This window comes from Anomalospiza imberbis, chromosome 24 (genome assembly GCF_031753505.1).
Source record: "Anomalospiza imberbis isolate Cuckoo-Finch-1a 21T00152 chromosome 24, ASM3175350v1, whole genome shotgun sequence".
Lineage (NCBI taxonomy): Eukaryota > Metazoa > Chordata > Aves > Passeriformes > Viduidae > Anomalospiza > Anomalospiza imberbis.
Genome location: NC_089704.1, coordinates 884,455 through 912,413, shown reverse-complemented (window position 1 = coordinate 912,413; position 27,959 = coordinate 884,455). Strand labels below are relative to the sequence as shown.

At 49.8% G+C, this 27,959-nt stretch overlaps 1 protein-coding gene across 2 annotated transcripts in view; it reads left to right on the top strand.

Moving 5' to 3' along the window:
* The window catches only part of FLI1 (Fli-1 proto-oncogene, ETS transcription factor), a 91,704-nt gene that overhangs the window by 45,202 nt on the left and 18,543 nt on the right, over positions 1-27,959 (top strand). For both annotated transcript variants that reach the window (XM_068172252.1, XM_068172253.1), the window contains 4 exons: positions 3,808-4,016; positions 15,401-15,555; positions 18,720-18,923; positions 25,306-25,371. In XM_068172252.1, coding sequence (XP_068028353.1) covers positions 3,808-4,016; positions 15,401-15,555; positions 18,720-18,923; positions 25,306-25,371 — 634 coding nt within the window. The remainder of the gene's footprint in view (positions 1-3,807; positions 4,017-15,400; positions 15,556-18,719; positions 18,924-25,305; positions 25,372-27,959) is intronic.

Sequence of the window (27,959 nt, the reverse complement as noted above, 5' to 3'; positions counted from 1 at the left end):
GTTGAAGCACTGGCAGCTTTCCAGCCCTCGCAGAATGTCAGACTGGCTGTTCCTGTCCTCAGGGCCACAGCCAAAGTCTGCCTTCCACTATGTCCCCCTCACACCTGGGGCCTGGGTCAGGATGGCTCATCCAAGTAGAGGCAAACCTCATCATTCACTCTCTTTCGACTGGAAACTGCTGTATAACTAGGAGGCACAGCATGGATTCCTGCCTGAGGGATGCAGGAGTGTGTGCCAGCTCCTCCTTTGGGGCAGTCACTGGTGGGCTGCCCTGCAGGGGCTGGGGCTGGGCTGCCCAGGGAGCTGGACAAGCTGCGAGCTGCCACAGCAGCATTTATGCCAGGAATGTGATTAAAAGCTGGAAAAACTGAGGCCAGCCCATTCCCAGAGGCACTGTAACGTAACATATATGCCAGAGGAGCACACACAGCTCCTGTCTCGGCCTCAGGCCGGCGGCCCAAGGCCTCAGGCCGAGGCAGCGCCGTGGGGGGACCTGGCGGGCTGTGCCCCGTCTGGGCAGGCTGTGTTGGCACCTGGACACCTCGGAGTGTTTTCCCAGTCTCCAAACGCTGAGCAGCTCTCCATTCCAGGGCAGAGAAGCTCGGTGCTCCATGGAGCTGCTGCTCTGTGCCTCAGGCAATGCCCTCTGAGCCTGGCCTGGCCGGCTGTGTGTGGGGAGCTGAGCCCACAGCGAGCACTGGGAGGGCTGTGCTCGTCCCCACAGCCTGGGGCCGAGCCCTGGCCCCTTCCAGGACAGCTCGCCCGAGTCCCAGGCAGCCCTGGCCTCATCCGGGAGTCCCCACCAGCAAAGGCTGCCTGCTGCTTGCCCCATGCTTTTTCTGTGAGCTGGATGTGGGCACAGGGCTGAGCTGGTGGCAGCGGGGCTGGCTCAGTGCCACCCAGCCTGCCTTGCATGTCACCAGCACTGCTCGTGCTGTGCCCCTGGAGCTGAGCAGGTGTCACCAGCCCTATCTCTCCTCATCTGCCGGGGTGCCTCACCTCCCCTGGGGCTGAGCCTTTGTGCTGCCACCAGCTCGGGTTTAGCTCAAAGCACTCCTGCCCCAGGAGCTCCAAGAGCAGCCGGAGCATTCGCATTTCTGCTCCCGTTTTCAGGATGACACTGTTCGTGCAGCACAAGGCAGAGCTCGGTCCCAGCGCCCCAGTGAGGTTATTGCTGTCCCAGTTAACACCAGTTGCATGCAGGCAGCTCTGAGCAGCCACTTGTCTTTCAAGGAAGATCCTTATCTGAGGAGGTTCTATGCCACATACTCTGTGTCACAGAGCAGTGTGTACTTGCTTGTATATGTAAAGTTGTGCTTCGTGCAGCCCCAGGGGCTTGGTCCAGGGTTATTCTGTGGAGTGTTGGTAAGTTTAGGGGTTTTTGGGACAGACAGAGAGATCCCTGCTTCCAATTTCTTTACCACCAGAAAATTTCTTCTGAAATAAAATGGCTTTAGGCAGAAAAAGCAGCCTGGAATTAAGAGTGCCTGACTAAGCTTGAATTCCGAAGAGCCCTCCAACCCCTGCATAAGTCCTGCTGAATTGCCAGTAAAAATCTTGTGAGCAACCTCTCACTCTGATTTTGCAGGATAACTGTCATTATAGTTATTTTCCCAGATATTTCACTAAAACAAAAACCAATTTCATGTATGTTTTTAGACTGAAAATCTCCAAACCCAAATATACAGCATCTTTATCAGATGAATTTGCACACATTTCCCTTGTCTCTGCCTAGCTGAGACTGGGTCTAGAGGGCCCTAAGCCGCTCCAGCAGCCCAGTGTGGGGTTCACCCACCACCTTAGGTAGGAAAGCTGGCACTTTGTGTACTGCGAGGAAGTAGAAGCCTGCAGAAAACGTGTCATTGGGAACCCCTGCCTAGCGTGAATCCTGACCTCAGTGAGTCAGAGGAGCAGCAAATCCTGATCTCTGATGGGAAGGCTTTGCTCCCCTTTAAGACTGAACCATCTCTTGTTCTTGTACCTCCCTGCACAGGCAAAGTTTGCAGCCTGGAGATAATGCCAGCCCTTTGTGGGGTTTCTGACACAATTCACACCAATCCTTCCCAGGGACACCTTCCACTCTCTCCCTTACTCTAAAGCTGAAAAAGGGAGGGGAATTTTTGAAAGGTTGTGAATGCACCAAGGAAAAGCTGCAGGAAAGGTTGAACACAGCGTGACCTCCTTTCACCAACTGGGCAGTGTGGGCTAAAACTCCTTTTTGCTGTTTAGTGTCTGTAACCAGTGTGAGAGGTTGACCACAAAGTGCAGCAAATGCTGGAACTTCAGCAGGATTGATGCAGATGCTTGAGGGTTCCTCTGAATTCAAGCTTAGCCAGGCCCACTCAAATTCTAGGCCACTTTGGCTTGTTTAGGTTTGTTACATGATCTGAGATCAGAGATAGAAAAGTGCTGGTTTTTGTAGGCCTGACTCTCTTTAAAAGTGGGTTAACTTCAGGCTGAGGGGGGTTTTCATGTTTACCCAGCCGATTCTGAATTACTGATGTTTTTTGTGACAATATCATGAGCCTGGTGGTGTCTGATTTGTGCTTAGATTCTCATGTCTTTCCAGGAGCTGCACTTCTCTAAGCTGTCAGAATTTCTGTTTCCCTCCCTGGTTATGGAAGAATTTACAAAACAAACCTCTGAAACAACTACCTGGGGGAAGGGTGCAGGGAGAGAGCAATAAATTATTATTTTTAGAAGCTCCCTGTTGAGGCTGTGCCCTGTGAATGTTGAGCACGGGGGGTTAGCACACATCAGGTTTCAGCTGTGTGTTCTGCAGCCCACACACCACTGCTGGGTGGCTTTTGAGCACTAAGGGCCCAGAGCAGGTGAGTCTGTAGCTTTGTTTTGGAGTCTGCTCCATCAGCTCAGATGAAAGTGGGGGCTGCTTCAGTGCGGGAGGTTCCTCCTTTGGTTTCTGCCCTGCCACTCATAAAGGCAGCTGTGTTGTGTGTGGTTAGCTGAGCTCTCTCCAGAGCAGGCAGCCCTTGCCAGATGTACTTTGAGTCAGGCAGGGCTGTGCCAAAGCCATCAGGAGCCCGGCACTCCTCGCTTGGAAAACCCGAGCACATCCACACAAGGAAATTGATAGCCAGAACTTTTTGTCAATATTTGGAGTTTCAGCAAGGGAGGGAAAAATTTAAAAAAAAAAAAAAAAAGGATAATTTCCTGTTTTCAAGCATTTCTAGAAATGCACAGTTGGGTAACACACCAGCCCTTTGCTTCCCACAAAATAAACAAAAAGTGTAAAGTAATGCATTTTTTCCCCCACCACAAACACCCATAACTGTGACCTGCTCTGGCTGCTTCTCCTTCAGCAGCAACCTCAAAACACAAACAGCACACAAACCCTCCGAAAGGAGACGTAGAGACCTTCACATGCCACTCCAGAGGTGTTCCCATACACACCAGCTGGCTTTGGAGCAGCAGTGCAGCAGGTGGGCAGGTCGGTCACTGGCACTGGGGCTGAACTGCTCACAGCGAGCATTGGGGTGACACAGCCCCCGTGAGGTGACACGGCCCCCATGAGGTGACAGCCCCAGCAGCTCCTCTGCTGTTTGCAGAGCTCCAGTGAACCTGAACGCTGCTCCCACCCAAAGCCAGCAGCCAGCAAAGCAGAGCAGAGCAAGCCCTGGTTTGCATAGGGGCTCCTGGACCCCAGGCTCTTGCTGCTCAGGGAGGTGGCGGTGGCAGCCAGCACAGGGCAGCTGTGGGGCCCTGCAGGTGCTCCCAGCTCAGAGGGAGAACCAGAGGGCAGTTCCTGCTTTAGTCATGGCTCTGAGAGCTGATTCTGTCTCTCCCCAGGAGGCTCTGTCGGTGGTGAGCGACGACCAGTCCCTGTTCGACCCCACGTACGGCGCGGCCGCGCAGCTCCCCAAAGACATGACGGCCTCTGGCAGCCCCGACTTTGGGCAGCCCCACAAGATCAACCCCCTGCCCCCCCAGCAGGAGTGGATCAACCAGCCCGTGAGGGTCAATGTCAAACGGGAGTACGACCACATGAACGGATCCAGGTAAGGCAAGACCCTTTCCACACTTACAGAGTCTTAATCACGGAATCACAGAATGTCCTGGTTGGGAGGGACCTGCAGGGATCATTGAACCCAGCTCCTGAATCCAAACCTCGAGCCCAAACAAAGGCAAAGCACACACTGTCCATTTGTGCTCTTATCCTGCACATCAACAAACCTCTCTGTGCAGGACCATGTCCCACTCTCCTGCAATTCCTTCTTTTGTGACTCATTTTTAACAGCCTGAGCACCTTGCTCGTGCAGGTCTGTGGCAAGCACATTTCTCTCTCTCTCAGGATTTTTATAAAGGTGCACAGAGAGAAGTGAAAGAGAAAACAATTTCTATTTCTGCTCCTTGTTTTTCTCTTGTGGAATGTGCTTGGAGAATTGTTTACCTAGAACGAATGCCTGGTTGGATCATGGTGGATTGTTTGGGCCTGATGGCCAATGAGATCCGCCTGTGTCTGGACTCTGGAGAACAGGGTCATGAGTTGTGAGGTGAGTTAGTTAGATAGGATAGTTAGAGAGAGTAGCATGTAGTTTTTAGTATCCTCTTTTATATAGTATATTAATGTATCATAGCATAATTATAATAAAGAATTCACTCAGCCTTCTGAAATAAGTCAGACATCATCATCCTTCCCATTGGGTTCGCCGACATCTACAACACTGGTCCTGCAGGATGTGTCCCTCCCAGTCTCCGTGGAAACTCCACGGACTGGGCATGAGACTGCCAGGGCAGAGCTCGTGCTGCAAATGCTGCTGTAAACCCCACATTTCACCTCTGACTTCAGCACCGCACGGCTGTGCCATGTTTCCAGGGGCTCACAAAGGGAACATGCAGCAATAATTGGAGTTTCTGCCAGTAAAGCACTGAAAGCTGCACTGCTGGGCTTCCAGGGCTTCCCTGAAGGACACTTTTTATTTGTGCTCTACCAGGGCATAAGAGGGCATAAGCAAACTTCTGGAAATGGAAAGCTTTTTGATGTCTCAAGATGCATCAAGAGAAATATAGGTTGGATATTAGGAAGAAGTTTTTTACAGAAAGAGTGATAAAGTTCTGGAATGGCTGTCCGGGGAGGTGGTGGGGTCACCACCCCTGGGTGTGTTTAACAAAGCCTGGATGTGGCACTGGGTGCCAGGGTTTGGTTGAGGTGTTGGGGCTGGGCTGGACTCGATCTTGGAGGTCTCTTCCAACCTGGTGATTCTGTGAATTCTGTGAATTCTGTGGAGAAGGGAGAAGGAGGAGACTGAGGTCCTTTATGGGAGTCTGAGAGGTAGAGCAAAACCCAGAGCCTGTGCCTGTTGGACTTCTAGATACCGAGAATTTTAGACTTTCTGTGCTAACAGACTCTGATTCCCAGAAGAACACTGAATTTAACCTGAAGCCATAAAAAAACTTCCAAAATTAATTGATAATACTAAAAATACTAGTGTATCGTTAATTAAAAATATATAACATCACAAAGTAAAAAACGTAGAGTTTAGAGTTTTAAAATATAGTAATTATTAATATAAAACAAGATAAAAGTTTTAAAACAAAACCAAGTTATTCTTCTTCACCTTCTTCTTCCTTCTTCTTCATAAGTTTAAGTAGTATTTTGTAATTAAACAGAAAAGTCCACATTGCAGATTTAAAATAAAAGTAAAAATAAAAATTAAAATTAAAAAATATAATAAAAATAAAAATAAAAATAAAAATAAAAATAAATTAAAATAAATGTGCCCACCCTTTCTGAGTGGTTTGAGGTGACACAGGGAATTCAGGAGTCACTGGAGAAGGTTCTTTGTGTTAACCCCCACAGGGTGCCTGGGGATGGTATAGCCTGCCCAGCTCACAGCCAAAGGACAGCCCAGTCCCTGTCATTCCTACTTAGAAGTGAATCATTTCCCTGGTCAATGGGAAATTGAAGGGCTTGAAAACATTTTGTTAATGGATTCTTTGCTTCTTTTCTGCTAAGGCTGGGATTAAATCATGAGATGGTATTTTTTTGTTTGGACTGAGATGTTTATTAGTTCTTATCTATGTCACAGTCCCACAAGCTGTGAGTTCTACAGTACTTTAACAAGGTGAAAAATGGCCCTGTATCTCTCTCTGCAAGGTCTTTTAAGGCTAAACTGTCCAATTAAGAAATGACACCTAAATTTTTTTTTTACTTTTAACTCAATAACCAACCACCCATGGCCTGTAATATGGACTTTTCTGTCCAATTACACAAAACCACCCAAACCCATGGAGAAGAAGGTGAAGAAGAAGGACCAGCCTCTGCTCTAAAACCTCCATCTTGCCTTATATATATTATTGTATTCTAAACCCCTAAACTCTAAGTTTTCCACCCTGTGACATCACACACTTCTATCCAAACTCCACATCCATCCATCTATCTATCTATCTATCTTTCTATCTATCTATCATTCAATTTTCAGTTCTGTCATTCCATTTTGGAAGCCTTCTCCATGGCCTCAGGTCAAATGCAGTGTTCTTCTGGGGGTCAGAGTCTGTCAGCACAGAAAGTCTGAAATTCTCAACATCCAGGGTTACAATGTTTTGTTAGAGCAGCCCAGGTGGCCCCTTTTAGAAACATTGCTACAAGTCCACAGCCTGGAAACAAATTTCACCTTATTGAACATAATTTTTAAGTGTAAAAATTTCATTTTCTTTTTCAATTTTAAATATAGATATAATATAGATACACTTTTGGTTTTTAGCAAAAGCTTTTAGAGTTCACATTAATTTTAAATATGATTTGAATGTCTAAGTCACAAACATCTCTGCATTTGTAGTGCCTCATGGTGAAGCTCTCAAGCGTTTTTCTACTTTAGAATGAGTTTAGCAGCACATTTTTCTGGTTTCTGAGAACACAGCAGAGCACAGAGCTGGAAACAGAAAGCAGTCTTACACTTTCAGCCCTCTACAGAGAGATGATGCTGTTAAAGACATCAAACAGCAGCATGCTGTTTTTTCCTCGTGCGTGCACAGTAGATGCTGATTTTGCCCTCAGATATAGGTCTTTGTGGAAGTTGCTCTCTCGTGGCATCATTTGCAGGCTGAACTCCATCTCATCCTGATTGTACCTCAGGAGCATTTCTTGACTCCATGAAAACCCCATGGGTATTTGCACTGTGTTCCCAGTCTCAGAACTTGGGTGAAACATGAGAAAATGAGTAATTTCCAGAAAAAGCATAACGCAGAGAGAAGGATGGATCTTGAAAGTGCCTGGGGTTTTGATCATCATGGGGGTTACCTTTGGCTACCAAGGATAGTTTTCTCAGGAAAAGGAGGAAGGAGCCTTTGCAGCATTGCCAGGCTGCCCAAATCAAGGCTGGGGCTTAGACCAACCTAGGGTAGTGGAGGTGTCCCTGCTCATGGCAGGGGATGGGATGGGATGGGATGGGATGGGATGGGATGGGATGGGATGGGATGGGATGGGATGGGATGGGATGGGATGGGATGGGATGAGATGGGATGGGATGAGCTTCAAGGTTCCTCCCAACCCAAACCATCCTGGGATTCTGTGGTTGCTGCAGTTGCTCACACCCCCAGTGCCAGACCCACGCACACAGAGGGGTTCTTCCCTTTCCACTCCTCTGTCTCAGGGATATCTGGCAGGGAAAAGGAGCCCTCCACATCCTCTGAGCTGCCATAAACCACATGTGTCTGTGCTCTGCAGGACCTGTAAGCCCAGGCGCTGTATCATCCTGAGTGTGTCTGTACTTGTACACCCAAACTGTCCGAGTGTTCTGTGTGCTCTGGAATGAAACGTCCCGGGCCGTCCTTCTGTGATGATTCCTGTGTACCCATTTCCTCCTCTGCTCAGAAAAAAGGGAAATAGCTCTGCCTGGACAAACTGATTCATGAACAGCTGTAGGAGCCCTGGGAGCCATGGAAAAGGCCCTTGGAGTGTGCTGGTTCTGGGCAAAGACTCCAAGGTTCTTGGACATAAAATCCATGCTCAGTGTCCCTAAAGAGAGGTAACCCCCTGTCAAGAGAGACAAAAAGGCTGCTGTGAAAGTCAGGGCCATGCACTGCCAGAGCTCCCACCCTGCCTCTGGATAACTCCTTAGCATGGGAGCTCCAGGGCACCCAGGACAGGAGAACATTCCCTCCATGCTCCATCCCCCCGTCCCTGCCAGGCATGTCCATCCCAGTCCAGTGGGGATGGACTGGGCCACTCCAATCTCTCATTCCCCAGCCTATCAACTGCCTGGCCAACCCCACACACATGTGAGTGGCCAATCCCCACACCAATGCCAATGCTAACCCCAATGCCAACCCCATTGCTAATCCCAATCACATTCCCAACCCCAATGCCAATGCTAACCCCAATGCCAACCCCAATCCCAACCCCAATGCTAATCCCAATCACATTCCCAACCCCAATGCCAATGCTAACCCCAATGCCAACCCCAATCCCAACCCCAATGCTAATCCCAATCACATTCCCAACCCCAATGCCAACCCCAATGCCAACCCCAATGCCAATCCCAACCCCAATGCCAATCCCAATCCCAACGCCAGTGTCAATGCTAATCTCAACCCAATCCCAACCCCAATGCCAATGCCAATGCCAACCCCAATGCCAATCCCACCGAACTCCAGCTGCAGGCTGAAGAACATGCAGTGCCCCTCTGGCTCTGCTTCTCTTGCTCTCAAGTGTCCTCTCCCTGAGTTGCAGCTGCCCCCAGCAGGACCAGCCTGGGCTGTGCTGTCACCTGGGTGGGAGTGCTGCGGGACTGGGGGGTTGTGTGCTCTGCCAGGGACGGCTCCAGGGACTGCAAGTGCCAGGGGACAGCAGGGACAGTGCCCAGCTTTGCTCTTCCCTCAGACCAGGAGCAGGGCTGAGGGTGTGATGGGGGTTTGGTCCTCAGCAGGGTGGCAGAAGGGTCTTCAAAGGACCCCTCCAAGTGTTAAACAACATGGAAAGCCCACCCAGCTTTCTACCCCATGCCAGGATCCCCTGGTTTATCCTCAAACTGGAAAGAATTTTCCAGATAAGTGCATCCTAACTGTCTGTAGGGGATGCTCAGGCAGGCATCAGTGTTTTAGGGGAGAAGATGGGAATTCTGTATTATTGCAACATTCAGATGTAGAAATTTCATGAACTCCTCTACTGTTATCAGACCCTCAGGCTGGTTATGGCCTCAAAATCTGCCCTTGCCCTCAGAAAGCACCTTGCTTAGAGCAAAACCCATTTAAAATTATATTTAAAAACCAAAACAAAATAAACAAAAAAATTTTCACATTTGAAATTTTACTGAATAAAGGAGGAGGATTATTTAGAGGAATACTGGGTAAAGTTTAACCCAATTTACAACCAATGTTAACAATAGAGTTTTCCATATATTTTACATAAATTAAAAATGAATTCCAGGATTGACTGTATTTACTGAGTTTTACCAAATTTACGGAATCTGCATTTGCAGCTAAACTTAGTGAGCCATTTTAAAAAATTTATTATAAAATGTGCCTGATCTTCAAATGTGAAGGAAAGTTTTCCTGTGCTGATGGATGTGGGCAAACTTCCCTGAGCAATCCCAGCTGTGGCACGGATTTTGTCCGTGCTATTTCAAAATAATTTTCATTATTTCAATATTTTGAAATAATGAAATTTGGCGATGCTTTGGAGCCGTTCTGCAGAGACATTGCAGAGCAGCTGTGGCTGCCCCTGGATGCCTGGAAGTGTCCAAGGCCAAGCTGGACAGGGCTTGGAGCACCCTGGGATAACGGGAAGTGTCCCTGCCCATGGCAGGGGTGGGACTGGATGGGCTTGAAGGGTCCTTCCAGTCCAAACCTCTCCGGGGTTCCGTGATTTGATGTTTCACTTGCTCCAGAACATGGAAATACCGCCAAGGTTCGGGCCCCCCAAGGTGTTTGTGTCAGCCCGTGGCAAGGGGAGCTGCTCTGGTGCCTGCAGGGATGAGCTCCCCGCGGAGCCGCGTGTGAGCCCTCTAGTGGGATTTGCCGGCTCCTTCTGCCCCAGCATCTCCCTCCTGTCTGCCTTTACCTGCCTGGGACAAACAACCTGAGCTTTGCCATCCTTTTGGCAGTTCTGCAGCCTCTTTCAGTGGAGTTTCCCTCCTCCCGAAGCATTCCTGAGAGCAGGGTTGAAGTGCAGGCAGATGCAAGTTTGGAGGAGCTGGCAGTTCCCTCTGTAAGAGGGGACCACAGGCAGAACCCCGGTGTCTGTTCTTCCTTCCTTCACTCACCAATAACAACAACAAATTAAAATGGGGCTCTACACCAAAAAGCAGCAAATTTAAAAAGAAAAGAGGAAGAAAGGAGGAATGAAAGGATAGGAAAAGAGGGATAGAAAGGAGGAAATATTCCCGAGTCAGGTTCAGAAATTCCTGAAATCCATTATTTTGCTCTTTCAAGCAGAAGTCAAAGGTGGTTCCTAGACAGAGACCTGGGACAGTGATTGTTTTATTTCCCCACCTCTGGAGCCCAGGCTGGAGCTGTACAGAGGATTTACTGGTCAGTGTCAGGCGAGCTGCTTGTCCATTTTGGCCAGTCTAGGAAAAACTGTCCCAAACAAAAGATGCAAACTCTTGGCATCCCCAGAGAGAGCTGCTGGAACAAGGAGCCTCTGGACAGTGGGAATGAGTTGTGCTTCCTGTTCCTTGGACTCTGCCCCTGCCACCGGAACTGTGCTCTGGAGAGCTTGTGAAACCAGCCTGTGCCCATTTACCTGTGGGCATCCACAGCCTGAGCAAATCCAGCATGGAGAGCACTGCAACATCTGAGAAAAGCCAGGGACTGATCTGGCAGCTGAAATGCCCTGGCACAAACCCTTTCAAATGATGAGGGAGTATTTCTATGAATCCCAGCCTGCCCCTGGGTGATGGTGAGCTGAGGAAGGAGCGACATTCCATGAATTCATCCATGGCTCACAGCTCCCCGCTCTCCTCTGACACTGTGGTTCCCCAGGCTGAATCCTTCCCTGTGTGGCCACAGCTACACCCTCCTCCTGCTGGGGTAAATCCCTCACCTGGGACAGGGCAGGGGCTGCAGGGGTGATTCAGACTGGCAAAATTGTCTCAATTCCCAGGAAAAGGCTGTGTTTGGTAGGAAATGCTGGGTTCCAGAGGACACAAAGTTAAGGATGTTCTCACTTGCTGTCACTGAAGATTCCATGGTGCTTGCTCAGGGACAGCTCAGTCTCCTGCCCAGTTGGGTGATGCTATTCCCAGTTATGTGTGTCCTACAGGGTCAGCTCTGGATGCAGCCATCCCCAAAACTTCCCCAGAGGGAAGGGAGGCAGCTCTGCAGCCACAGGAACACGACCTGCAGGGCATCTGGAGCACATTCAGTGTCCTGCAGGATTCATGGAGTGGCTCCTCTGCCCACAGTGCCCGGCAGGGCCACCTCAGTCCCTTAAAGTTCTCTTGACAGCTTTCTGCCAGAGGTTTCTGGTTGGGCTGCTGAGGCACAGAGCAAGGGGTGGGCAGAGTCTGAACTGCCAGAGCAGAGTCTGTCATGTGAAAAAGCATCCCAAAAACCTGAGGGGATCTCGCAGCCCCGGGGTTATTTTGGTTACTTCACTGCCAGGGTCATGTGGGTGTGCACGATGTGAGCAGGGAGCACAGCCAGCCAAGGACTCTGCTCTGTCCCTGTGCTCATTCCATGCCAGCAGAAACATGGAGAGGCTCTTCACAACGTGTTGTTATCCAAGAGTCTGGATATCACAGAGTCACAGAATCCCTGAGAGGTTTGGGCTGCAAGGGACCTTAGACACCATCCAAATCCAAACCCCTGCCATGGGCAGGGACACCTCCCACTGTCCCAGGCTGCTCCAAGTCCTGTCCAGCCTCGCCTTGGACACTTCCAGGGATCCAGGGACAGCCACAGCTGCTCTGGGCACCCTGTGCCAGGGCCTCCGCACCCTCACAGGGAACAATTCCTTCCCAATATCCCATCCATCCCTGCCCTCTGGCAGTGGGAAGGCATTCCCTGTGTCCTGGAGCTGTATGAGTGAAATATATAGAATTATTTGATTATAAATAGTGCCTGTCCCATCTGCAGGGGCATTTTTCAGGGAAATTTTACTCCAGAGCAGGATGGGAGAGAGAACTCTGGACCCCAGGAAGAGCAGGAGAGGAGGTTGGTCACTCACCAGGGACAGTGATCTGTGAGCACAACAGACTGAGCCCCTGGAGAACAATGTGAGACCCTGGGGCACAGTGTCACACCATGGAGCAGAGTGAGACAGCCTGGAGCACAGTGTGAGATCATGGAGCATAGTGTCACACCCTGGAGCATGCTGTGACAGCCTGGAGCACAGTGTGAAAGCCTGGAGCACAGTGTCACACCCTGGAGCATGCTGTGACAGCCTGGGGCACAGTGTGACAGCCTGGAGCACAGTGTCACACTCTGGAGCATGCTGTGACACCCTTGAGCAGAGTCTGGCACCCTGGAGCAGGATATGACTCCCTGGAGCACAGTGTCACACCCTGGAGCATGCTGTGACAGCCTGGAGTACAGTGTGACAACCTGGAGCAGGTATTGACTCCCTGGAGCACAGTGTCACACCCCTGAGCACACTGTCACACCCTGGATCATGGTGACACACCCTGGAGGACAATGTGACATGCTGGAGGACAGCAGGAACCCCTGGAACACAGAATCACACCCCTGAGCATGGTGTCACACCTGGATCACTCTGTCACATCTGGATCATCACACCTGGATCATCCTGTCACACCTGGAGCAGTGTCACAACCTGGATCATGCTGCCACACCCAGATCACTCTGTCACACCCAGATCTCGGACATCCCCTGGCCCTCCCTGGCCCAGGCCATGCCCCGCAGCACTCAGCTCTGTGCCCAGCAGCACTCAGCTCCGTGGCCCGCAGCACTCAGCTCAGTGCCCAGCAGCATTCAACTCTGTGCCCAAGCCCTCAGCTCCGTGCCCAGCAGCACTCAGCTCCATGCCCAGCAGCATTCAACTGTGTGCCCAGCAGCATTCAACTCTGTGCCCAAGCCCTCAGCTCCGTGCCCAAGCCCTCAGCTCTGTGCCCAGCAGCCTTCAGCTCTGTGCCCAAGCCCTCAGCTCCGTGCCCAAGCCCTCAGCTCTGTGCCCAGCAGCCCTCAGCTCTGTGCCCATCAGCCCTCAGCTCCATGCCCAAGCCCTCAGCTCTGTTCCCAGCAGCCCTCAGCTCTGTGCCCAGCCGCACTCAGCTCCATGCCCAAGCCCTCAGCTCCGTGCCCAAGCCCTCAGCTCTGTGCCCAAGCCCTCAGCTCTGTGCCCAGCAGCACCCTGCTCTGTGCCCAAGCACTCAGCTCCATGCCCAGCCGCACTCAGCTCTGTGCCCAAGCCCTCAGTTCTGTGCCCAGCAGCACTCAGCTCCGTGCCCAGCAGCACTCAGCTCCGTGCCCAAGCACTCAGCTCCATGCCCAGCAGCACCCTGCTCTGTGCCCAAGCCCTCAGCTCTGTGCCCAGCAGCACTCAGCTCCGTGCCCAAGCCCTCAGCTCCATGCCCAGCAGCACCCTGCTCTGTGCCCAAGCCCTCAGCTCCTCGCTGCTGCCCCGGGGCCGTTTCCTGGCAGCGCAGGTACCTTCCCAGATGGCAGGAGCAGTGCCACAGGGAACCGGCAGTGCCGATTCACCCTGCGAAACCCCCGTGTCCTTGCGGCTCCTCAGCCTCTCCCGGCTGCCTCGGGGACATCGAGCCCTCAGCAGTTGCCTCTCTGAAGGCGGATTTTGGTTCCCTGCCTGGAAAAACAGTAGGCGAACCAGTAAACCCTTAAATTCGAACATGTGTAAGTTATACATCTTATTTCCATTTTGCAGCAACATTCCCTTCGTCAGACATGAGGAAAAAATTACCGTCTGCCTTGGAATATCTCGGTGGAGCATTTATCTCCCGGCCATGATAACTGAATTTCAGGCACTGCTCCCTCCCCCCCAGTTCAGGTTAAGAGACAAATTTGTTTAGTGTCCTTGTTGGAATTCTTGCCAGCTGAGCTCGGAGGGTGGGATTTGTGCACTGTCATAGTTCTTACCCTGCAGGGAATGGTTCCCTCCCAAAGCTCTTGGCTTCTGGCAGAGGAGGACAGCTCTGAGATTAAACATGGCCTAAACTGCCCTGGAAATGGGATTAAATCTGGGGTTGAAGCCTGGGCTTGCTCTGTGCAGAGGTTGTGCACTAATTCCTGCCTTGGGAAGGTGAGGGCAATGATGTGCCCTTCCCTGCAAGTCCCTCGAGGTGGGATGTGCTGTGTGTGCCTGGCAGGCTCGGGGTTGGGCTTGGAAGGGAGGAAAGGCAGGAGCTGCTCCTGCAGCTGGAGAAAAGCACAATCCCTGCTCCCTGTCTGGGCTTTGGAGACTCACATTTCTCCCAGAGCCTTCCCAAGGGTCTGCAGTAGGCCAGGTTTAGCACGGTGCTGGATGTCCTCTCTTTGTCACTCCAGCACCTCAGGAGTTCAACTGGGGCCAGAGCCCTTTTCACACCCAGTACTGGGGTCTGAAGTTCTTGACTCATGCCTGGGCTATCAAAGATGCCCACATTTCCTCACCAGGTAGTGAACTGTGGCACTATTAATCAGAGAGTAACATAATAATAGAATAACAGAAGAATAGAATAACAGAAGACTAGAATAATTGAATGATTGAATAATTGAACAATAGAATAATTGAACAGGCTGTGTTGGAAGGAACCCACAAGGATCACCAACTCCTGTCCCTGCACAGGGCACCCCAGCAATCCCAGCCTGTCCCTGAGCATTATCCAAATGCTCCTGCAGCTCTGGAGGCTCTGAGAACAGACAAGCTCCATCCCGTTCAGCCCTGTACAAATCCAACTGTGCTGCCATTGGGTGTTCTCTAGGGACAGCCCTGTCCCTTTGGGTGGGTGTTCTGGGTGCTTTGTTAATGTCATGAAAGGGCTGTTCTGTGTCCCTGTGAGCTCTGCAGAAACACCTCAGGGCAGGTGAGCAGAGCGCTTGTGTGCCACTGCCAGGCTCCAGTGCAACACGAGGGGTGTTTTAGCACCACAAAGGATGGAACAGCCTGACAGGGCTCTGAGGAGCAGCCAGCCTGCCTGCAGGACTGCTGGAATGCACTGAGCAGTCAGGGGTGAGAGACTGGGCATAACCCACAGACTGGTGTCCTGGCCACTGGCTCCTTACCTGGCTTGGGAGTGTTGGTATTTCAGAGCCACTGCAGACACTGCCTTGTCTGGAGTCGTTCCCTTGGAGTCTCCCCCTTCATTATCAGAGATTCCCTGTGTGCCCCACAGACCCCTTATGACACCCAGTACCAGGTCAGCTCCACATGGGAGCTGCCAATGTCCCCCATGGGCCCGTGTCTGTGTGTGCGAGCCAGCCCCTCCTGTGTGCAGGGATGGAGGGGCACAGATGGTGACCCAGCTTTGCCTTTGCCTTGCAGGGAGTCCCCCGTGGACTGCAGCATGAACAAGTGTGGGAAGCTGGTGGGAGCAGGCACCGAGTCCAACCCCATGAGCTACAGCACCTACATGGATGAGAAGAATGGGCCTCCCCCCAACATGACCACCAACGAGAGGAGGGTCATCGTCCCCGCAGGTACCACACGGGCTGGGGCAGCTGTCCCTGCTCTGCCTGGGAGAGTTTTTTGTTTGGTTTGTTTATCCACTCCCAGAGGAATTTTGTCTCTTACAAACCACTGAAAAAAGTAAGGAAAATATCAGCGTTTCTGGCTAGTGGGAATTCCCATGTCCCAGTGCATGATCTGAATTGGGATAGGCAGCAGATAATTGGTGCTTTTTCTTTTCTTTTTGTTTTTCTTTTAAATTTTTTTTTTTCCCAGAGTGAAATGTTGTTTTGGTGTGCTAAACCAAATTCATCTCCTGTCATGTGTTAGAGGAGAATCTGCTTCCTGGGACATGCAGGGGATGATCAAAAGGGAATGAAGTGGGCCCAAGTTATAACTCCCCTGGTGCTCTCAGGATCCAGCTGCACTTTCAAGTCAAACTGATTGATTCAAAATGAGCTATTTTGTTTCCCTTTTTTTTTTTTTTTTTTTTTTTTGTTAGAAGTGGAAACCCAGAAAAATTATATTTTGCAGGAACTGCGTTATCCTTCCAAAAATTGTCACATAGAAACTTTCCTGTCCAGCTTTGTTTGTGTTTGGTATCCACATCTGCTGCCTGGAGCTGGCAGGATGCTCTGGATGCATTTGGACAGTCAGGGTGAGAGCTGCTGTGGGGGGAAGCCTGAACCTGGAGTGAGGAGCTGTTTCCCTGTGAAGTTTATAAACAGCCAGGGCCAGGAAGTTTCCAGCAAAGGGGCCAAGTGCTGGCCCAGTGACATCCCAGAACTTGCCCTGGCTCTGGGGCTTTCAGCAGGGCAGGCAGGGCAGGAGGAAATGCACTCGTGGAATTCAGCGCCTTTCTCTGAGCGTGGCTTGACCACGAGCAGATGACAATTCCCAAGCATGTGTTTGCCATTTAGGATGAAAAGGTAAAGCTTGAACTGAATGCATGAAGAGAAGCCAATAAAGGATTGATGGCAAACCTCTAAGTCCCATTCAGGCTGATGTTTGAGGGACTGGCTGAGCTGCCTGGGGACAGCAGCGCAGTCATGTCCAGTGTCACCCTGCCTGGAAAGGTGCAGCTGGCACCAGCCAGTCCCTGCATTATTAAAGGTGTTCCAGGGGCAGTATTTATCCTGTATGTTTAAAAAAACAATGGGTGAGCTAAAGTTTAGCATTGTTTAAATAGGGGAAATTTCTTTCAGTGCCCCCAATGGAAGAGAAGGTTTGGAATCTCCTCTTTGAAGGAAAGGGAAGAAAAGGACTTTTCTCTCCCTTATGACCATCCACAAATCAAACCCTTGAGATCCTTGTGAAAGAGCAGCGATTTACCAGACTTTGGAAGACAATAATGAACATCATCCCAGATCTCTGGCTGCAGGAAGGAGTCATCCAAGAAAGGCATTTGGATATTTTAATTTAATCCAGAATGGAGATTTATAGCACATTAGGGCGAAGATAAGCAAGAATAATGTCACATTAGGCTTACAATAGTAGTAATAATGAGCTCTAAGCCATGTTTCAAGAAGGCAGATTTTCAGACACCATTCAATGTCTTTTACAGTGTTTAAAGGGAGGCCACAAATCCACTCTGCCCTCTAGATATTGGGTTGTTTTCAAAACTCAAGACAAATAAGTCTTTCAATTAAAAAAAAAAAAAAATAGAGAATCCTCCCTTGAATACTTGCATTGTAAAATTTGCAGCCTTTGCCAGTGCTTAGAAAGCAGAATTTCAATTAACTATTGCCAAAACCTGAAAGAAATCCATCTGTCATTCTCAGAGCAGACTTGCAAAGGTGTGGGGTTGTAAATTCCCTGTTCTGAACTCAGCTTTCAGCTGCTCAGGTTTTCTGGTGATGCACTGGGGAAAGGTCTCAGTTATAATTTTAGTTCCCTTGGTCTCAGTTCCTCCATTACCCCAGGGCTCAGGTGCCCAGGAATGCCAGGTGTGGGCTTTTCCTGAGCTTTTGTGCCCAGGGCTGCCCTCAGCCTGGGCACCCAGTGTCCAGCCCTGGGCTGAGGCATTGCTTCCTATCCGCTAAAGCCAGGCAGAGGCACTTCTTGTTCTGCCCAGAGCACCCCCAGAGCCCTGGGCGTGTTCCTGGTGCGTGTCCTCGGCTCCCCGGGGTCTGAGGTGTCTGAGGTTTGTCTCAGAGCTGGACCAGCTGTTAATGACACATCAGACATCTCCAAAGTTTGAACCTCTTTGCAATCCTCTCCAGCTGCAGCAGAACAGGAACGCGCAGCTCCAGCTTGGAAATCGGATACGTGGGGAGCAGCAGCACAGGAAACATCTGAGAATGCTGATATGCTCTGAAAATGACTGTCAAGTGCTGTGGCACCAGCTCTTGCTGGGGCCCTCTGATCTAATGCCCTTTGCAGAATTCAAAGGCTGATTTCTTTTTTTAACTGCTGGTGCGGCCACTCATCTCCACGGGGCCTGAGCTCCAGCCGGGCTCGGAGCGTCTCTTACGTCACCAGCAGCAATAAAGATCCCACAGCTGGAGCTCTGCTGACACTCAGGGACGCCCAGACAGCACAAAATCCACCCTGGCCTCGCACAGCTGGCTGCCTTTACAGAGACAGTGGAGGCAGAATTGTGCTCCTGCCTGGGGTGAATAACTCCAACTCACACCCAGGACAAGCTGCCCTATTTTAGCCACACTTTTATTTTATTTTATTTTATTTTATTTTATTTTATTTTATTTTATTTTATTTTATTTTAATTTTTATTTTTAAAATTTTATTTTAATATTTTAATTTCTTTTCTGAGTCCCTTTGCTGACCATGAACACCCCATGCTCAGGGTCTCTCGTGCCATCTGTGGGCTCCCTAATGCCCATGGTGGGACTCGCACAGCCCTGATGTCACTGCACAGTCTTGCCGAACAGGGACAGGAACTCCCTCTCAAAGGGCTCAGCTTCCTTCAGGAAGCTTTTTTCCACACAAAGAAGAGTCAAATGTCACCAGGGCTGTTCCCAAGCAGAGGAGGGAGCTTTGGGCAGGTGGGACACCCAGAAGTGACCAGGCCAGGCTGTCCATCCTAAGCCCTGCTCCAGCACCGTGCCTGTTCATCCTGGCAAAGGGGGGCAGTAAATTCAATATACCTGCTTGTGGAAGCAATGGCTCGTGCTCTGCCAGGGCTGCAGGGACTCTGGAGGTGTGTTTATGCCCATCCTCTGTTCTCTCCTGGCAGATCCCACCCTCTGGACCCAGGAGCACGTGCGCCAATGGCTGGAGTGGGCAATCAAGGAGTACGGCTTGATGGAGATTGACACCACCATCTTCCAGAACATGGATGGCAAAGAGCTCTGCAAAATGAACAAGGACGACTTCCTGCGCACCACCTCCCCCTACAACACAGAAATTCTGCTGTCTCACCTCAGTTACCTCAGGGAAAGTGAGTATTGCCCTGGCCCATCCCAGCCCCTGCCCCGGGAATGGAACTCCCAGGGCTCCTCCTGCAGCAAGGGACAGGGAAATGAACAGAGAAAGGCAAGCAGAGAGAGCAAACAGGGAAACGAGGAATAAAATGGGCTTGGAAAGTTCAGATGAACACAGATGGAGCTACTGATGCTATCAGGGAGGTGAAGAACCAAGCAGGGCTCTGGAGGAGATTAGATAAGTCTTACAGATAACAACATCTGTGGCTATGCGATAAAAATACACAAATGTGCCATGGAGATGAAACCTGACATTAACTGATTTGTCTCAGGCAAACGATTCCGTAACTCTGCAGTTAGAGGGTTGTGCCCTTCCCATAAACAGGACCCACAACTGGCCAGGGTTGGACCTTTCCTGTGCTCCTGCAGGCCCAGGTTTGTTGGAGAGAGTTGAAAACCCAAGAGTGATTCCCCATATGTAAATGTGCTGGAGCAGATGTTATGCAAATGAGCAGAAAAAGGTTGTGGAAGCACTTTATTGCTCCTTTCTGCCCCCCACTTGAGTATGGGATGGATCCAATCCCCCTTTTTGCTCTATTAAGCCCCAAACCCAGAAGCTGTGAGCAGTCTGGAAACAGGAACACTCAAACAGGAATGATCACCTTAGGGATGGCACATGCACCTGATGCTGGGAGTCTTAGATTTCAGCTTTTCCAAGACTTCTGTGCAATCATGATCACATCCACAGGTTCCAAATGTCTCCTCTTCACCTAGAAATGGAGCTAAAAGCATTTCCTTTCCCCTCAAAGGTGTGCTGAGGGTAATGGTGCTCTGATGAGGCAGAGAGCTGGAGCTGGGCCCCACATGCTCTTCTGTTTTTCTCAGTGAAACAGCTTTTATAGGACTATCATTACTTAAGCACTCAAAAATCAGGAGAAGGTGCCATAAATCAAGGTGGAAGAACAGGGAGAGAAAGGCAAAAGTGTATTTTCTCCACTAGAAAATCCAGTTGTGATGAAAAGGCAGCTGAAGATGTCTCCTCTGGCCAGTGAAGCAGAGATACAAAATTTAGGGTGTTTCTTCAAAGTTGATCTCTTCCTGACCAAAATCAGTGGAGTTTCACAGATTCCAGTGGCACAGAAGTTAAATCACAGATGGGTGCCTCTGGAAGCCCCACCTTTATTTTTCTTGAGAAGTCGAGCCAAGGAAATGATTCACAACAAAAAACCAAACTGTTGGATTTGAACAGTTTCTGTCCCTTGTGACTGGACAATTAAATAATTTCCCATACAAAATCATTGGCAAATTTAATTCTGTTTCATCAGAAAAGAACTGCTAGTCCACAGGAAGCTTTCAAAGGATTGCCTGTGGAATTAGACAATTTCCTGGGAAATGGGAAGGCAGTTTTGTGCAGCCAGCAGTGCTTTGGCCAAACCTGCTGACTGGGGCTGGGGAAATCAGGCACTTTGTAACCGGAAACGCTTCTAAATTCTCACAAGATCAACACCCGAGTGAGACACTTGAACTGTCTTATTGATAAGGTCTGAGAATTGACTGATAGATGGGTTCAAAGTACACGAGCTGGCTGGATTTGGAAAGCTTGACAGAGGAGCAGAATTCTCCAGGTGGCATCTCCAGGATCATCCCCAGTGTTTGTGTCCTGTTGTTTGGGCTGACCAAAGGCAGTATCAGGGGAATTGCATTGTTGATCTCATGGCATAAGCCCCAAAACCTGGGTTCAGTGGCCACTTTTACCATCTGCTGCTGCCCATTTGCTCAGGAGCAACTTCCTGCTTGATCCCACCTGCCCTTGGCCTGAAGTCTGGTCACACTGCTCTCCATGGCCAGCAAGGTGGCACCAGGGCACGCTGACATGCAGGACAGCAGTGCCTGGGTCACAACTTGCCTTTAAATACCTGGAATTAGGAGGTTTTGCTGTCTGTAAGGTGGCACCAGCCATGCTGCCTTCTTGCTGGGCCCCTCCATTGGGATTGTGAGCAATGATACTCACTTCCAAAAATTAAGAAGGTTTATTAAAACCTTATTAAAAATACGATAGAAGACTGAATAGAGAAAATATAACAGCACCAGGAGCAGAGGATTTTTCCCACTATATGCTCATCCACACAATGGAGGTTTCACCTTTTAACCCTTTAGCCCCTGCCAAAGTTCTGTCCATCGACTCCTTCGCTGTCCAGGGGTGGAGATCACTTCCTGACATCTTGATTGGAGGTCAGGTGCTGCCACAGTAACGAGCTGACCCTCCCAAATGCCTTGACTACCCAGGCCACCCCCTGATAACAATGCAAGGGGGCCAAACATAACTATAAATCTATAAAACTTCTCTTGGCATATACATGATATTTTCTTTTAATTGTGAAAGTCAGCCATGGCATTCCTCCTCTATCACAGGATGGTGGGTCTGTGGAGCAGGGGCTGTGCCTCACACCTCCACAGCCCAGCATTGCAGCCCTGGTGCAGCTGCAATATTTAAGTGCTGCTGCAATAATGATCATCAAAACATCCTGTCCTGCCAGGGCAGTGCCTGCAGTGATTTCTGGGCTATGAAGCCACTGCAAAACCCGAGGAACCTTGCTGGACTCAGGCAGACTGCTCACTCCTGTTTCACAGGGAATTCAGTCCCAGTCCATCCCAGCTTTAGGATGATGGATCTGTGTGTGCTGATCCCAGACATGCTGCGAGTGCCACTCTCATCAGAGCAGTTCCTGGCTGCTGGAGGTGGGCAGAGCATTCCTGCTTCCCTGCAGCTGTTCCCAGCCCGAGGACAGGCTGCTCTGGGCAGCGCTGGCTGTCTCCCTCGTGGAGTAACGCCTTCCAGAGGAGCTGATGGCTTTTCCAGACCAGTGGCTGTTCAGTGTCGAGCCTGGAGCTCAGTGCCATAGGGATTTGGGCTTTCATTTTCACGAGTTTCCCCCTTTTGGAAGGGTGTTTGTGCCACAGACATTCTCTGCTTTGGGTAGGGAGTAGGTGATGGCCACGAGCACAGGAGGATTTGGGGGAGTTGCAGACCTACAGGCTGGATTGCCTCTGCCCAGGCTCCCTAAAGGTGCTTGTGGTCTCAGGATATTAAGCTGGATATGTGATGATTTATGAATCTTCAGCTTTGGGGTTTGTTTTCCAAGAAACAAAGCTGATCTGAACTTTCTGAGCTGTTTGCTCACGCAACAAGGAGACCCCCAGAAAATGACCTTTCCCAGAAGGTTCTCAGCATTTTACACTCCTAATCAGGGTGAAAACTTCCTTAAAGCTGCCTATGAAATACATTATTTTGGCACATCTGAGTCCAGGCTGAAAAAATAAACCAGCAGCATCTTCATGACCTCAAAAAAAGCTCAGTCTCAGTTTTAGCAGTGGAAGGCTCAAGGTGAGCTGTGTAATGCAGCTGAGAGTAACCTAAACTCATCCCACAGCACCTTTAGTCTCTGGCTTAGGCCTGGCTCAGAAAGGTGCAGTTGTTTCCTGTTGCCACAAGCCACTGAAGCTGGCAGGAATTCCTCTGATCCTCAAGAGGATCAGTCCTGCAGCACTCTCCATCCTTTGGAGCCTCCCAAAGCACCCCAGTGCCTTTTTCAGGGAACTCCCTGTCCACCCCCTCAAACAATCATCTTTCTTTGCATGCTTCTTTTAGTTCCCTCTCCAAAATTGTGAAGCCATGCCTTGATTTGCCTTCTTTTTGTTCATCCCCACCCACTGTGGGGCTCCAGACTGATCTTTCTCCAGCACATTCTGCCTGGTGAATCCTCTCCAGGCAGCTGTTGGGCAGGGAAAGGGAGTTTTGGATGCATCCATGCTGTGTTTGGGATGAAGATCAAAAGAAGCTGAGCTGCCACCTCCATCCTTTCCCTCCCTGGTGGTGGGGGTCAGGCTGTGGGATGTGCACAAAGGGGAAGAGCCTGAAGGGGAAAGAATGAGGCTGTGGTGAGAAGTAGAAATGTGATCAGTGGTTTTGAGCCATGTGTTAAATGCCCAACAAAACCATCCTGCCAAGTGCAGCAGGACCTGAATTCCAGCAGGAGCCGTGCAGGGCCTGGGGAAGGTGAGGGTGAAAAAGACTTTCAAATTAAATAGACCTCGAGACTGTGAACCAAGATGTTCCTGCCCTTCTGAAGGATGCGCTGCCTTGTGACAGGGAAGGGTTTATGGGAAAAACTCTCCTGCTTTTCAGTCCTTCTCCATCGTTTTGTAATGAATGCAAGGGAAATAAAAGAAAGGGAAGGGTGGGGGGTGCCATAAAATAACGTGTTTGAACATTAATTATGGGATAACAGCCCTCACTGAATTAACCATACCAGAGAGCTGATCCATCCATGGTGTCGCTGACCAGGGAGGGGGAATAGGAACAAAAATGAAAATTCATCACAGCCAAAGCTCTCCCCCGCAGGAGAGAGGGAGGAGCAGCCTGGCTTGTGTCTGTCTGTCTGTCTGCTTCCCTCTGTCCTGATCTGGGTCTCTGCTTTTCTCCCTTTCCCTCCTTCATTGAAACCTTTAATAGGAAACACATTTCCCTCTCTGTGGTGTTCCCACCAGAAACCTCAGACTGCCGGCCAAAGGTGAGAACTTTGAGCAATTAAACCGGGGGAGGCGCCGGTCCTTTCCAGTGGCTTGGGCTGCATTTTTTACCCTAAAGTAGCTATAGGTTGATCCTGCTCGCTCAGTGCTATTCATCACCCCACCCCCACCGCCCCAGCCACTCATTTGCAGCCCATTTAGTCATAGAAAACCACGTTTCTGAATTCCCCAGCACTTCCCTGTCTGGCAGGGGGAAGCTGGGCTGGGCGGTGCACTCAGGATTGCTTTAAATAACCTGAAAAGGAGAGAGTGGTGGACAGGAGTTTCCCCACAGATATTCAAGAAAGAAATGCCAAAGCCAGAAACCATCTGATGAAAACACGAGTTACATGGACAGAGTTGTTTCAATTCCTCCGGCAGCCAATCTCCCTAAATATTTCCGCCAATCCCTTTGGCTATTGGCAGCTTTCAGAGCCAGGGTGCCCTTGGGATCCCCCTGAACTCTTTACCTCCTCGTTCACTATCCATCCTGGTCTTTGGAAGCATCCCCTGACTTGCAGCATCTGGTACCATCCATCCTCCCCTCCCTGCCAGCAGCTTTGTTTCCCAGCACCTCCTGCCTCTGTGTCCTGCTGGCTTGTGCAGTCTCGGCTTTGTTTGCCTTTGGGGAGGACAGAAATCCACTGCAGCAGAGGGCAGAGGGCCAGCAGGACCCAGCACCTGCAATGGCTCTCAGATCTGGCAGGGAACTGCCCAAACCTCAGCTGTCACAGGAGAGAGACTCTCTGTGAGCACCGAGGGGCAGCTGAGGTGATTTGGGACCAGGTGCACCAGAGGAACGTGGGACTGCAGGGCTCAGCCCCGAGTCCTGCTCGGCTGCTGCTGTGGTACCTGCACAGAGGGGTTCCTGCCCTGCTGAGGGGCTGGGAATGCCCAGGGGCAGGGTCCCCTGCATGGAGGGGATCTGCAGAGCTGTGAAAGCACTCGGGGCAGGATTGGTGCTGCTCCAGCCAGGACAAACAGGACCCTCTGCCTCTGGGCTGTCACAGACCCAGCACCAGCTGCTCCAAGAGCTGCAGGGAAGGTGAGCCCTGGGGCTGATGTGAGCACACTTAACCAGACAGCCATGAAATGGGTATTTCATGCTGCCTTCCCTGGACTCCCAGGATCTCCTCCTCCATTTCCAGGAGAGTTTACAGGAGAACCCGAGGGAAATGCTTAGAAAGGAACATTTCCCCCACAGACTGCAGAACAGAGACCCTTCCAACAGGTTCTTTTTGTGCTGCACTTGTGTGTCAGTGGGGCTGGATGGAAAGGCCTCTCTGAACCAAGGGAGCTGCTCCCAAATTCCCCAGAGCAGGGAGATGCTGGAATCCCAGTGAGAGCTGTGCAGCTGCTGGCCCCAAACTGAGCATGTGACACTCTAAAAATGGCCAAAAAGGTCCTGACAGTGCAATTTGTGTCTTTTCTCCTGCCTGTTCCTCAAACAGGAAATTTCTCTACCACAGCCAGAGAGAGAAAAGCTTCTTCCTTATCCTGTCACAATCTGTGCCACAGGCATTTCTGGAGGCTGTGCTGGGATAGATCCTGTACCTGTACAACCTCACCCTTTAAGATCAGTTTTCAATGGAGGACATCAAGGCACTCAGTGAAGGAGACAAATACCTTTATTTTTTTGCAAGCGAGGAAACAGCAGCACGTGTGACCTGCAGCTACCAAGCCTTCAGATGAATTTCACAGAAAATTAGTGCCTAATTAACAGCAAAATTAGTTTTCTTCATGCCATTAACAGCATATCCTACCTGCCCTCGTGGCTCCCCGTGGCAGAGTGTGCCCAGACTGCTCTAACTCCCTTTCTTTGCCTTGCAGGTAGCTCACTGCTGGTCTACAACACTCCATCCCACACAGATTCCTCACGGCTTGCCACCAAAGAAGGTCAGTGTTTTGCATATAAATGTCCTGGGTTTGACTGGGTTAAAACTAGATCTTGTTAATAATATCCTTGGCAGCAAACGTTCTGCTCCGCTCCGCATTCACAGCACGGTTAAAAAGGAAAAATTCTCACTGTGCAGCCCCACCCAGGCTGGAAATGCCATCTCTGCTTCTCCAGCCAGCACCGTGGCATCAAACGTGTCACTGTCACACTAGTGTTTTGCTGAGCTGGTGAACTGGTGGCACATTTTCTGTTCCTGATGTGAACAGTTTGGAATCTCACACAGACAGAAAGGCCTGAGACACTTTCTCTCTGAGTTCACAGCTGAAAGGATCAAATCTTCTCACAATAAATTTCACTACTGTAAAGGCCACTGAGGTATTCCAAACCCATCCATGGATCTGTAGCTCATTTCAACCAGCAAACAAGATGAAATGTATCTTTTTGACACTTTCATTTTGGAATAGTTTGATTTTCTTTATGGTTTCAAATAACCCATTTGTTTTTTATCTAGTAGAAATTCTGACCATGTAGTTACAGCTTAGAAACCTTGGAGTTTAAAAGTTAATAACCCTCTTGAGGCTCCTTCAGGCTTTGGAGTTGTTTGTGGGTTCTTCAGTCAGGTGTTTCAGGTTTTTCTCTGCAACTCCAGCCCTGCTTCTTGTTCTTATTTTTATTGACGACATGGACTCTCAGTCAGGATAAAGTTGTGAGCGTTGGTGTGATCACAGAATCCCAGAATGGTTGGGGTTGGAAGGGACCTTAAGGATCATCTGTTCCAGTCCATGGCCATGGGCAGGGACAGGATGAAGCACATCCCTTACCTACCTAGAGAAGTTGAATTGATATAGTGAATATTTGGGTTAATTTATCACTCCTGAGTAGGGTGATAAAGAGCAAAAGTCCGTTCTGTGCTCTGTAACTCCTTTGTAGGGACAGGAGCTTTAAATGGGGTTTTCCTTTCCCATTGTGCTGCTGCAGGTACATTGGGTTTGCTCCCTGGGCTCTGTTCAGCTCCTCCTTGGAGAAGTTTCTAGGGAGAAGTGAAACTCCTGCCCACCTTCCCTGGAGCCAGCCTGTCCCTGTGCCAGTTCCCTGACTGTCACAAATGGTTCTCTGCTCTTCAGGAGAACGTGGCTGCATGGACGAGCCACAAGTTTGGATTAAAAAGAGCAGTGGGGAAAAGCAGAAGGTCTTTTATTGAAGCAGCTGGAGAGACACAGCCTCCCATTGCACTGAGGGGCTGCAGCAAACAGACCCCGCGTTTAACAGCTCCTGCAGGGAGTGTCTGGCTGCCTCCTTTCTGTGCTGTCCTCAGAACCCTCCTTTCTCCTTGCATTACATCCCCAACATCTGCCTCAGAGGTGGACATGAGAGCAGGGCTGCTTGCTCCAGCAGCTCCTTTTGTCCAGCATGTAAATGCCCACTGGAGCTCCCTGGCACACTGTTGCCTCCTCTGAGGCAGCACCAGCTGATAAAACAGGCCCATTACAAGACAGAGCCACTCAGGCTTTGCTCTGACTGCTGCTTTGACATTAACAATCTGTTTAAAGTTCATCTGAGCTGGGCTTGCACTGTGTGAATAGAGTAGGGACATGTGCTCCTTCACAATTTCCCCTTACACCCAAACCTCTGCTCATTCTGTCTCAGGCCAGGCAGTTGCTAAAAATAAAGCAAAGTCTGATTTTTTTATATTTTTTTTTTCTTCAAGAGAAAGTATCTGTTTAGAACGGCACTCCTCTGAATTTTTAAACACTTTGTGACTTGGGCCTTGAGTCACTCAGGCTGAAAGAAATTTGAGGGGAAAGTGTCCCTCCCCCTGCATTTTTAGTGGCCTCGAGGGTGTCTCTGTAGTGCAGCTGACAGAGCTCTGCGTTCACTGCTGTCAGTGTGGAGCCCTCAGCTTCACATGGAACTTTCATCATGTGTCAGTAAAGGACCAAGCACACCCAGGAGAGAGGCAAATAAAAATTAAGAACTACACAGAAATGTTGAAATCCCATCTATTCCTCCCCCATTTCTCCCTATAAGGCATAAATTCCATCATTCCTCCCACACTGGATGTTGGTGTAGCATAAACTGCCCCACTCCAACCCACTGCAGCTGACTGAGGTTACTGAGATAAGGTCAGGGAAAGGGACAGGACAACACAACAGGCTGGCAGATAAGGGACTGGGGGAGCAGAATGAAGTGGCTCATCCAATAGCACAGCAGAAACTCATGATGCTCATAAAACTGGACTTGGAATTCTTCAGTCTGTTTTTTTTAGGAAACAGGATTTTCCTTGTTTCCTTTTTAATGGGCTCACTTCAAGATTATGTTCTCACTCCAAAAGATTATGTTCTTTTGGAAAAGGAATTTCAGGTTAAAAATATGATTTTTTAAACTATTTTTTAACTTCTCAAAAGATTAAACAGTTTTCTTCATGCCAGTGCATCTGGAATCTACCAATCCTGTAAATATTCTCTCTATGCCTGTGAATAAAAACAGATGAGTTTTTCTAACCACCTTCCCCTGAGGATTCAAAAGCAGGTGATGAAATAGTACCAAACATGCCAAAGATAGGAAAAAAATACCATTTTCTTCACTC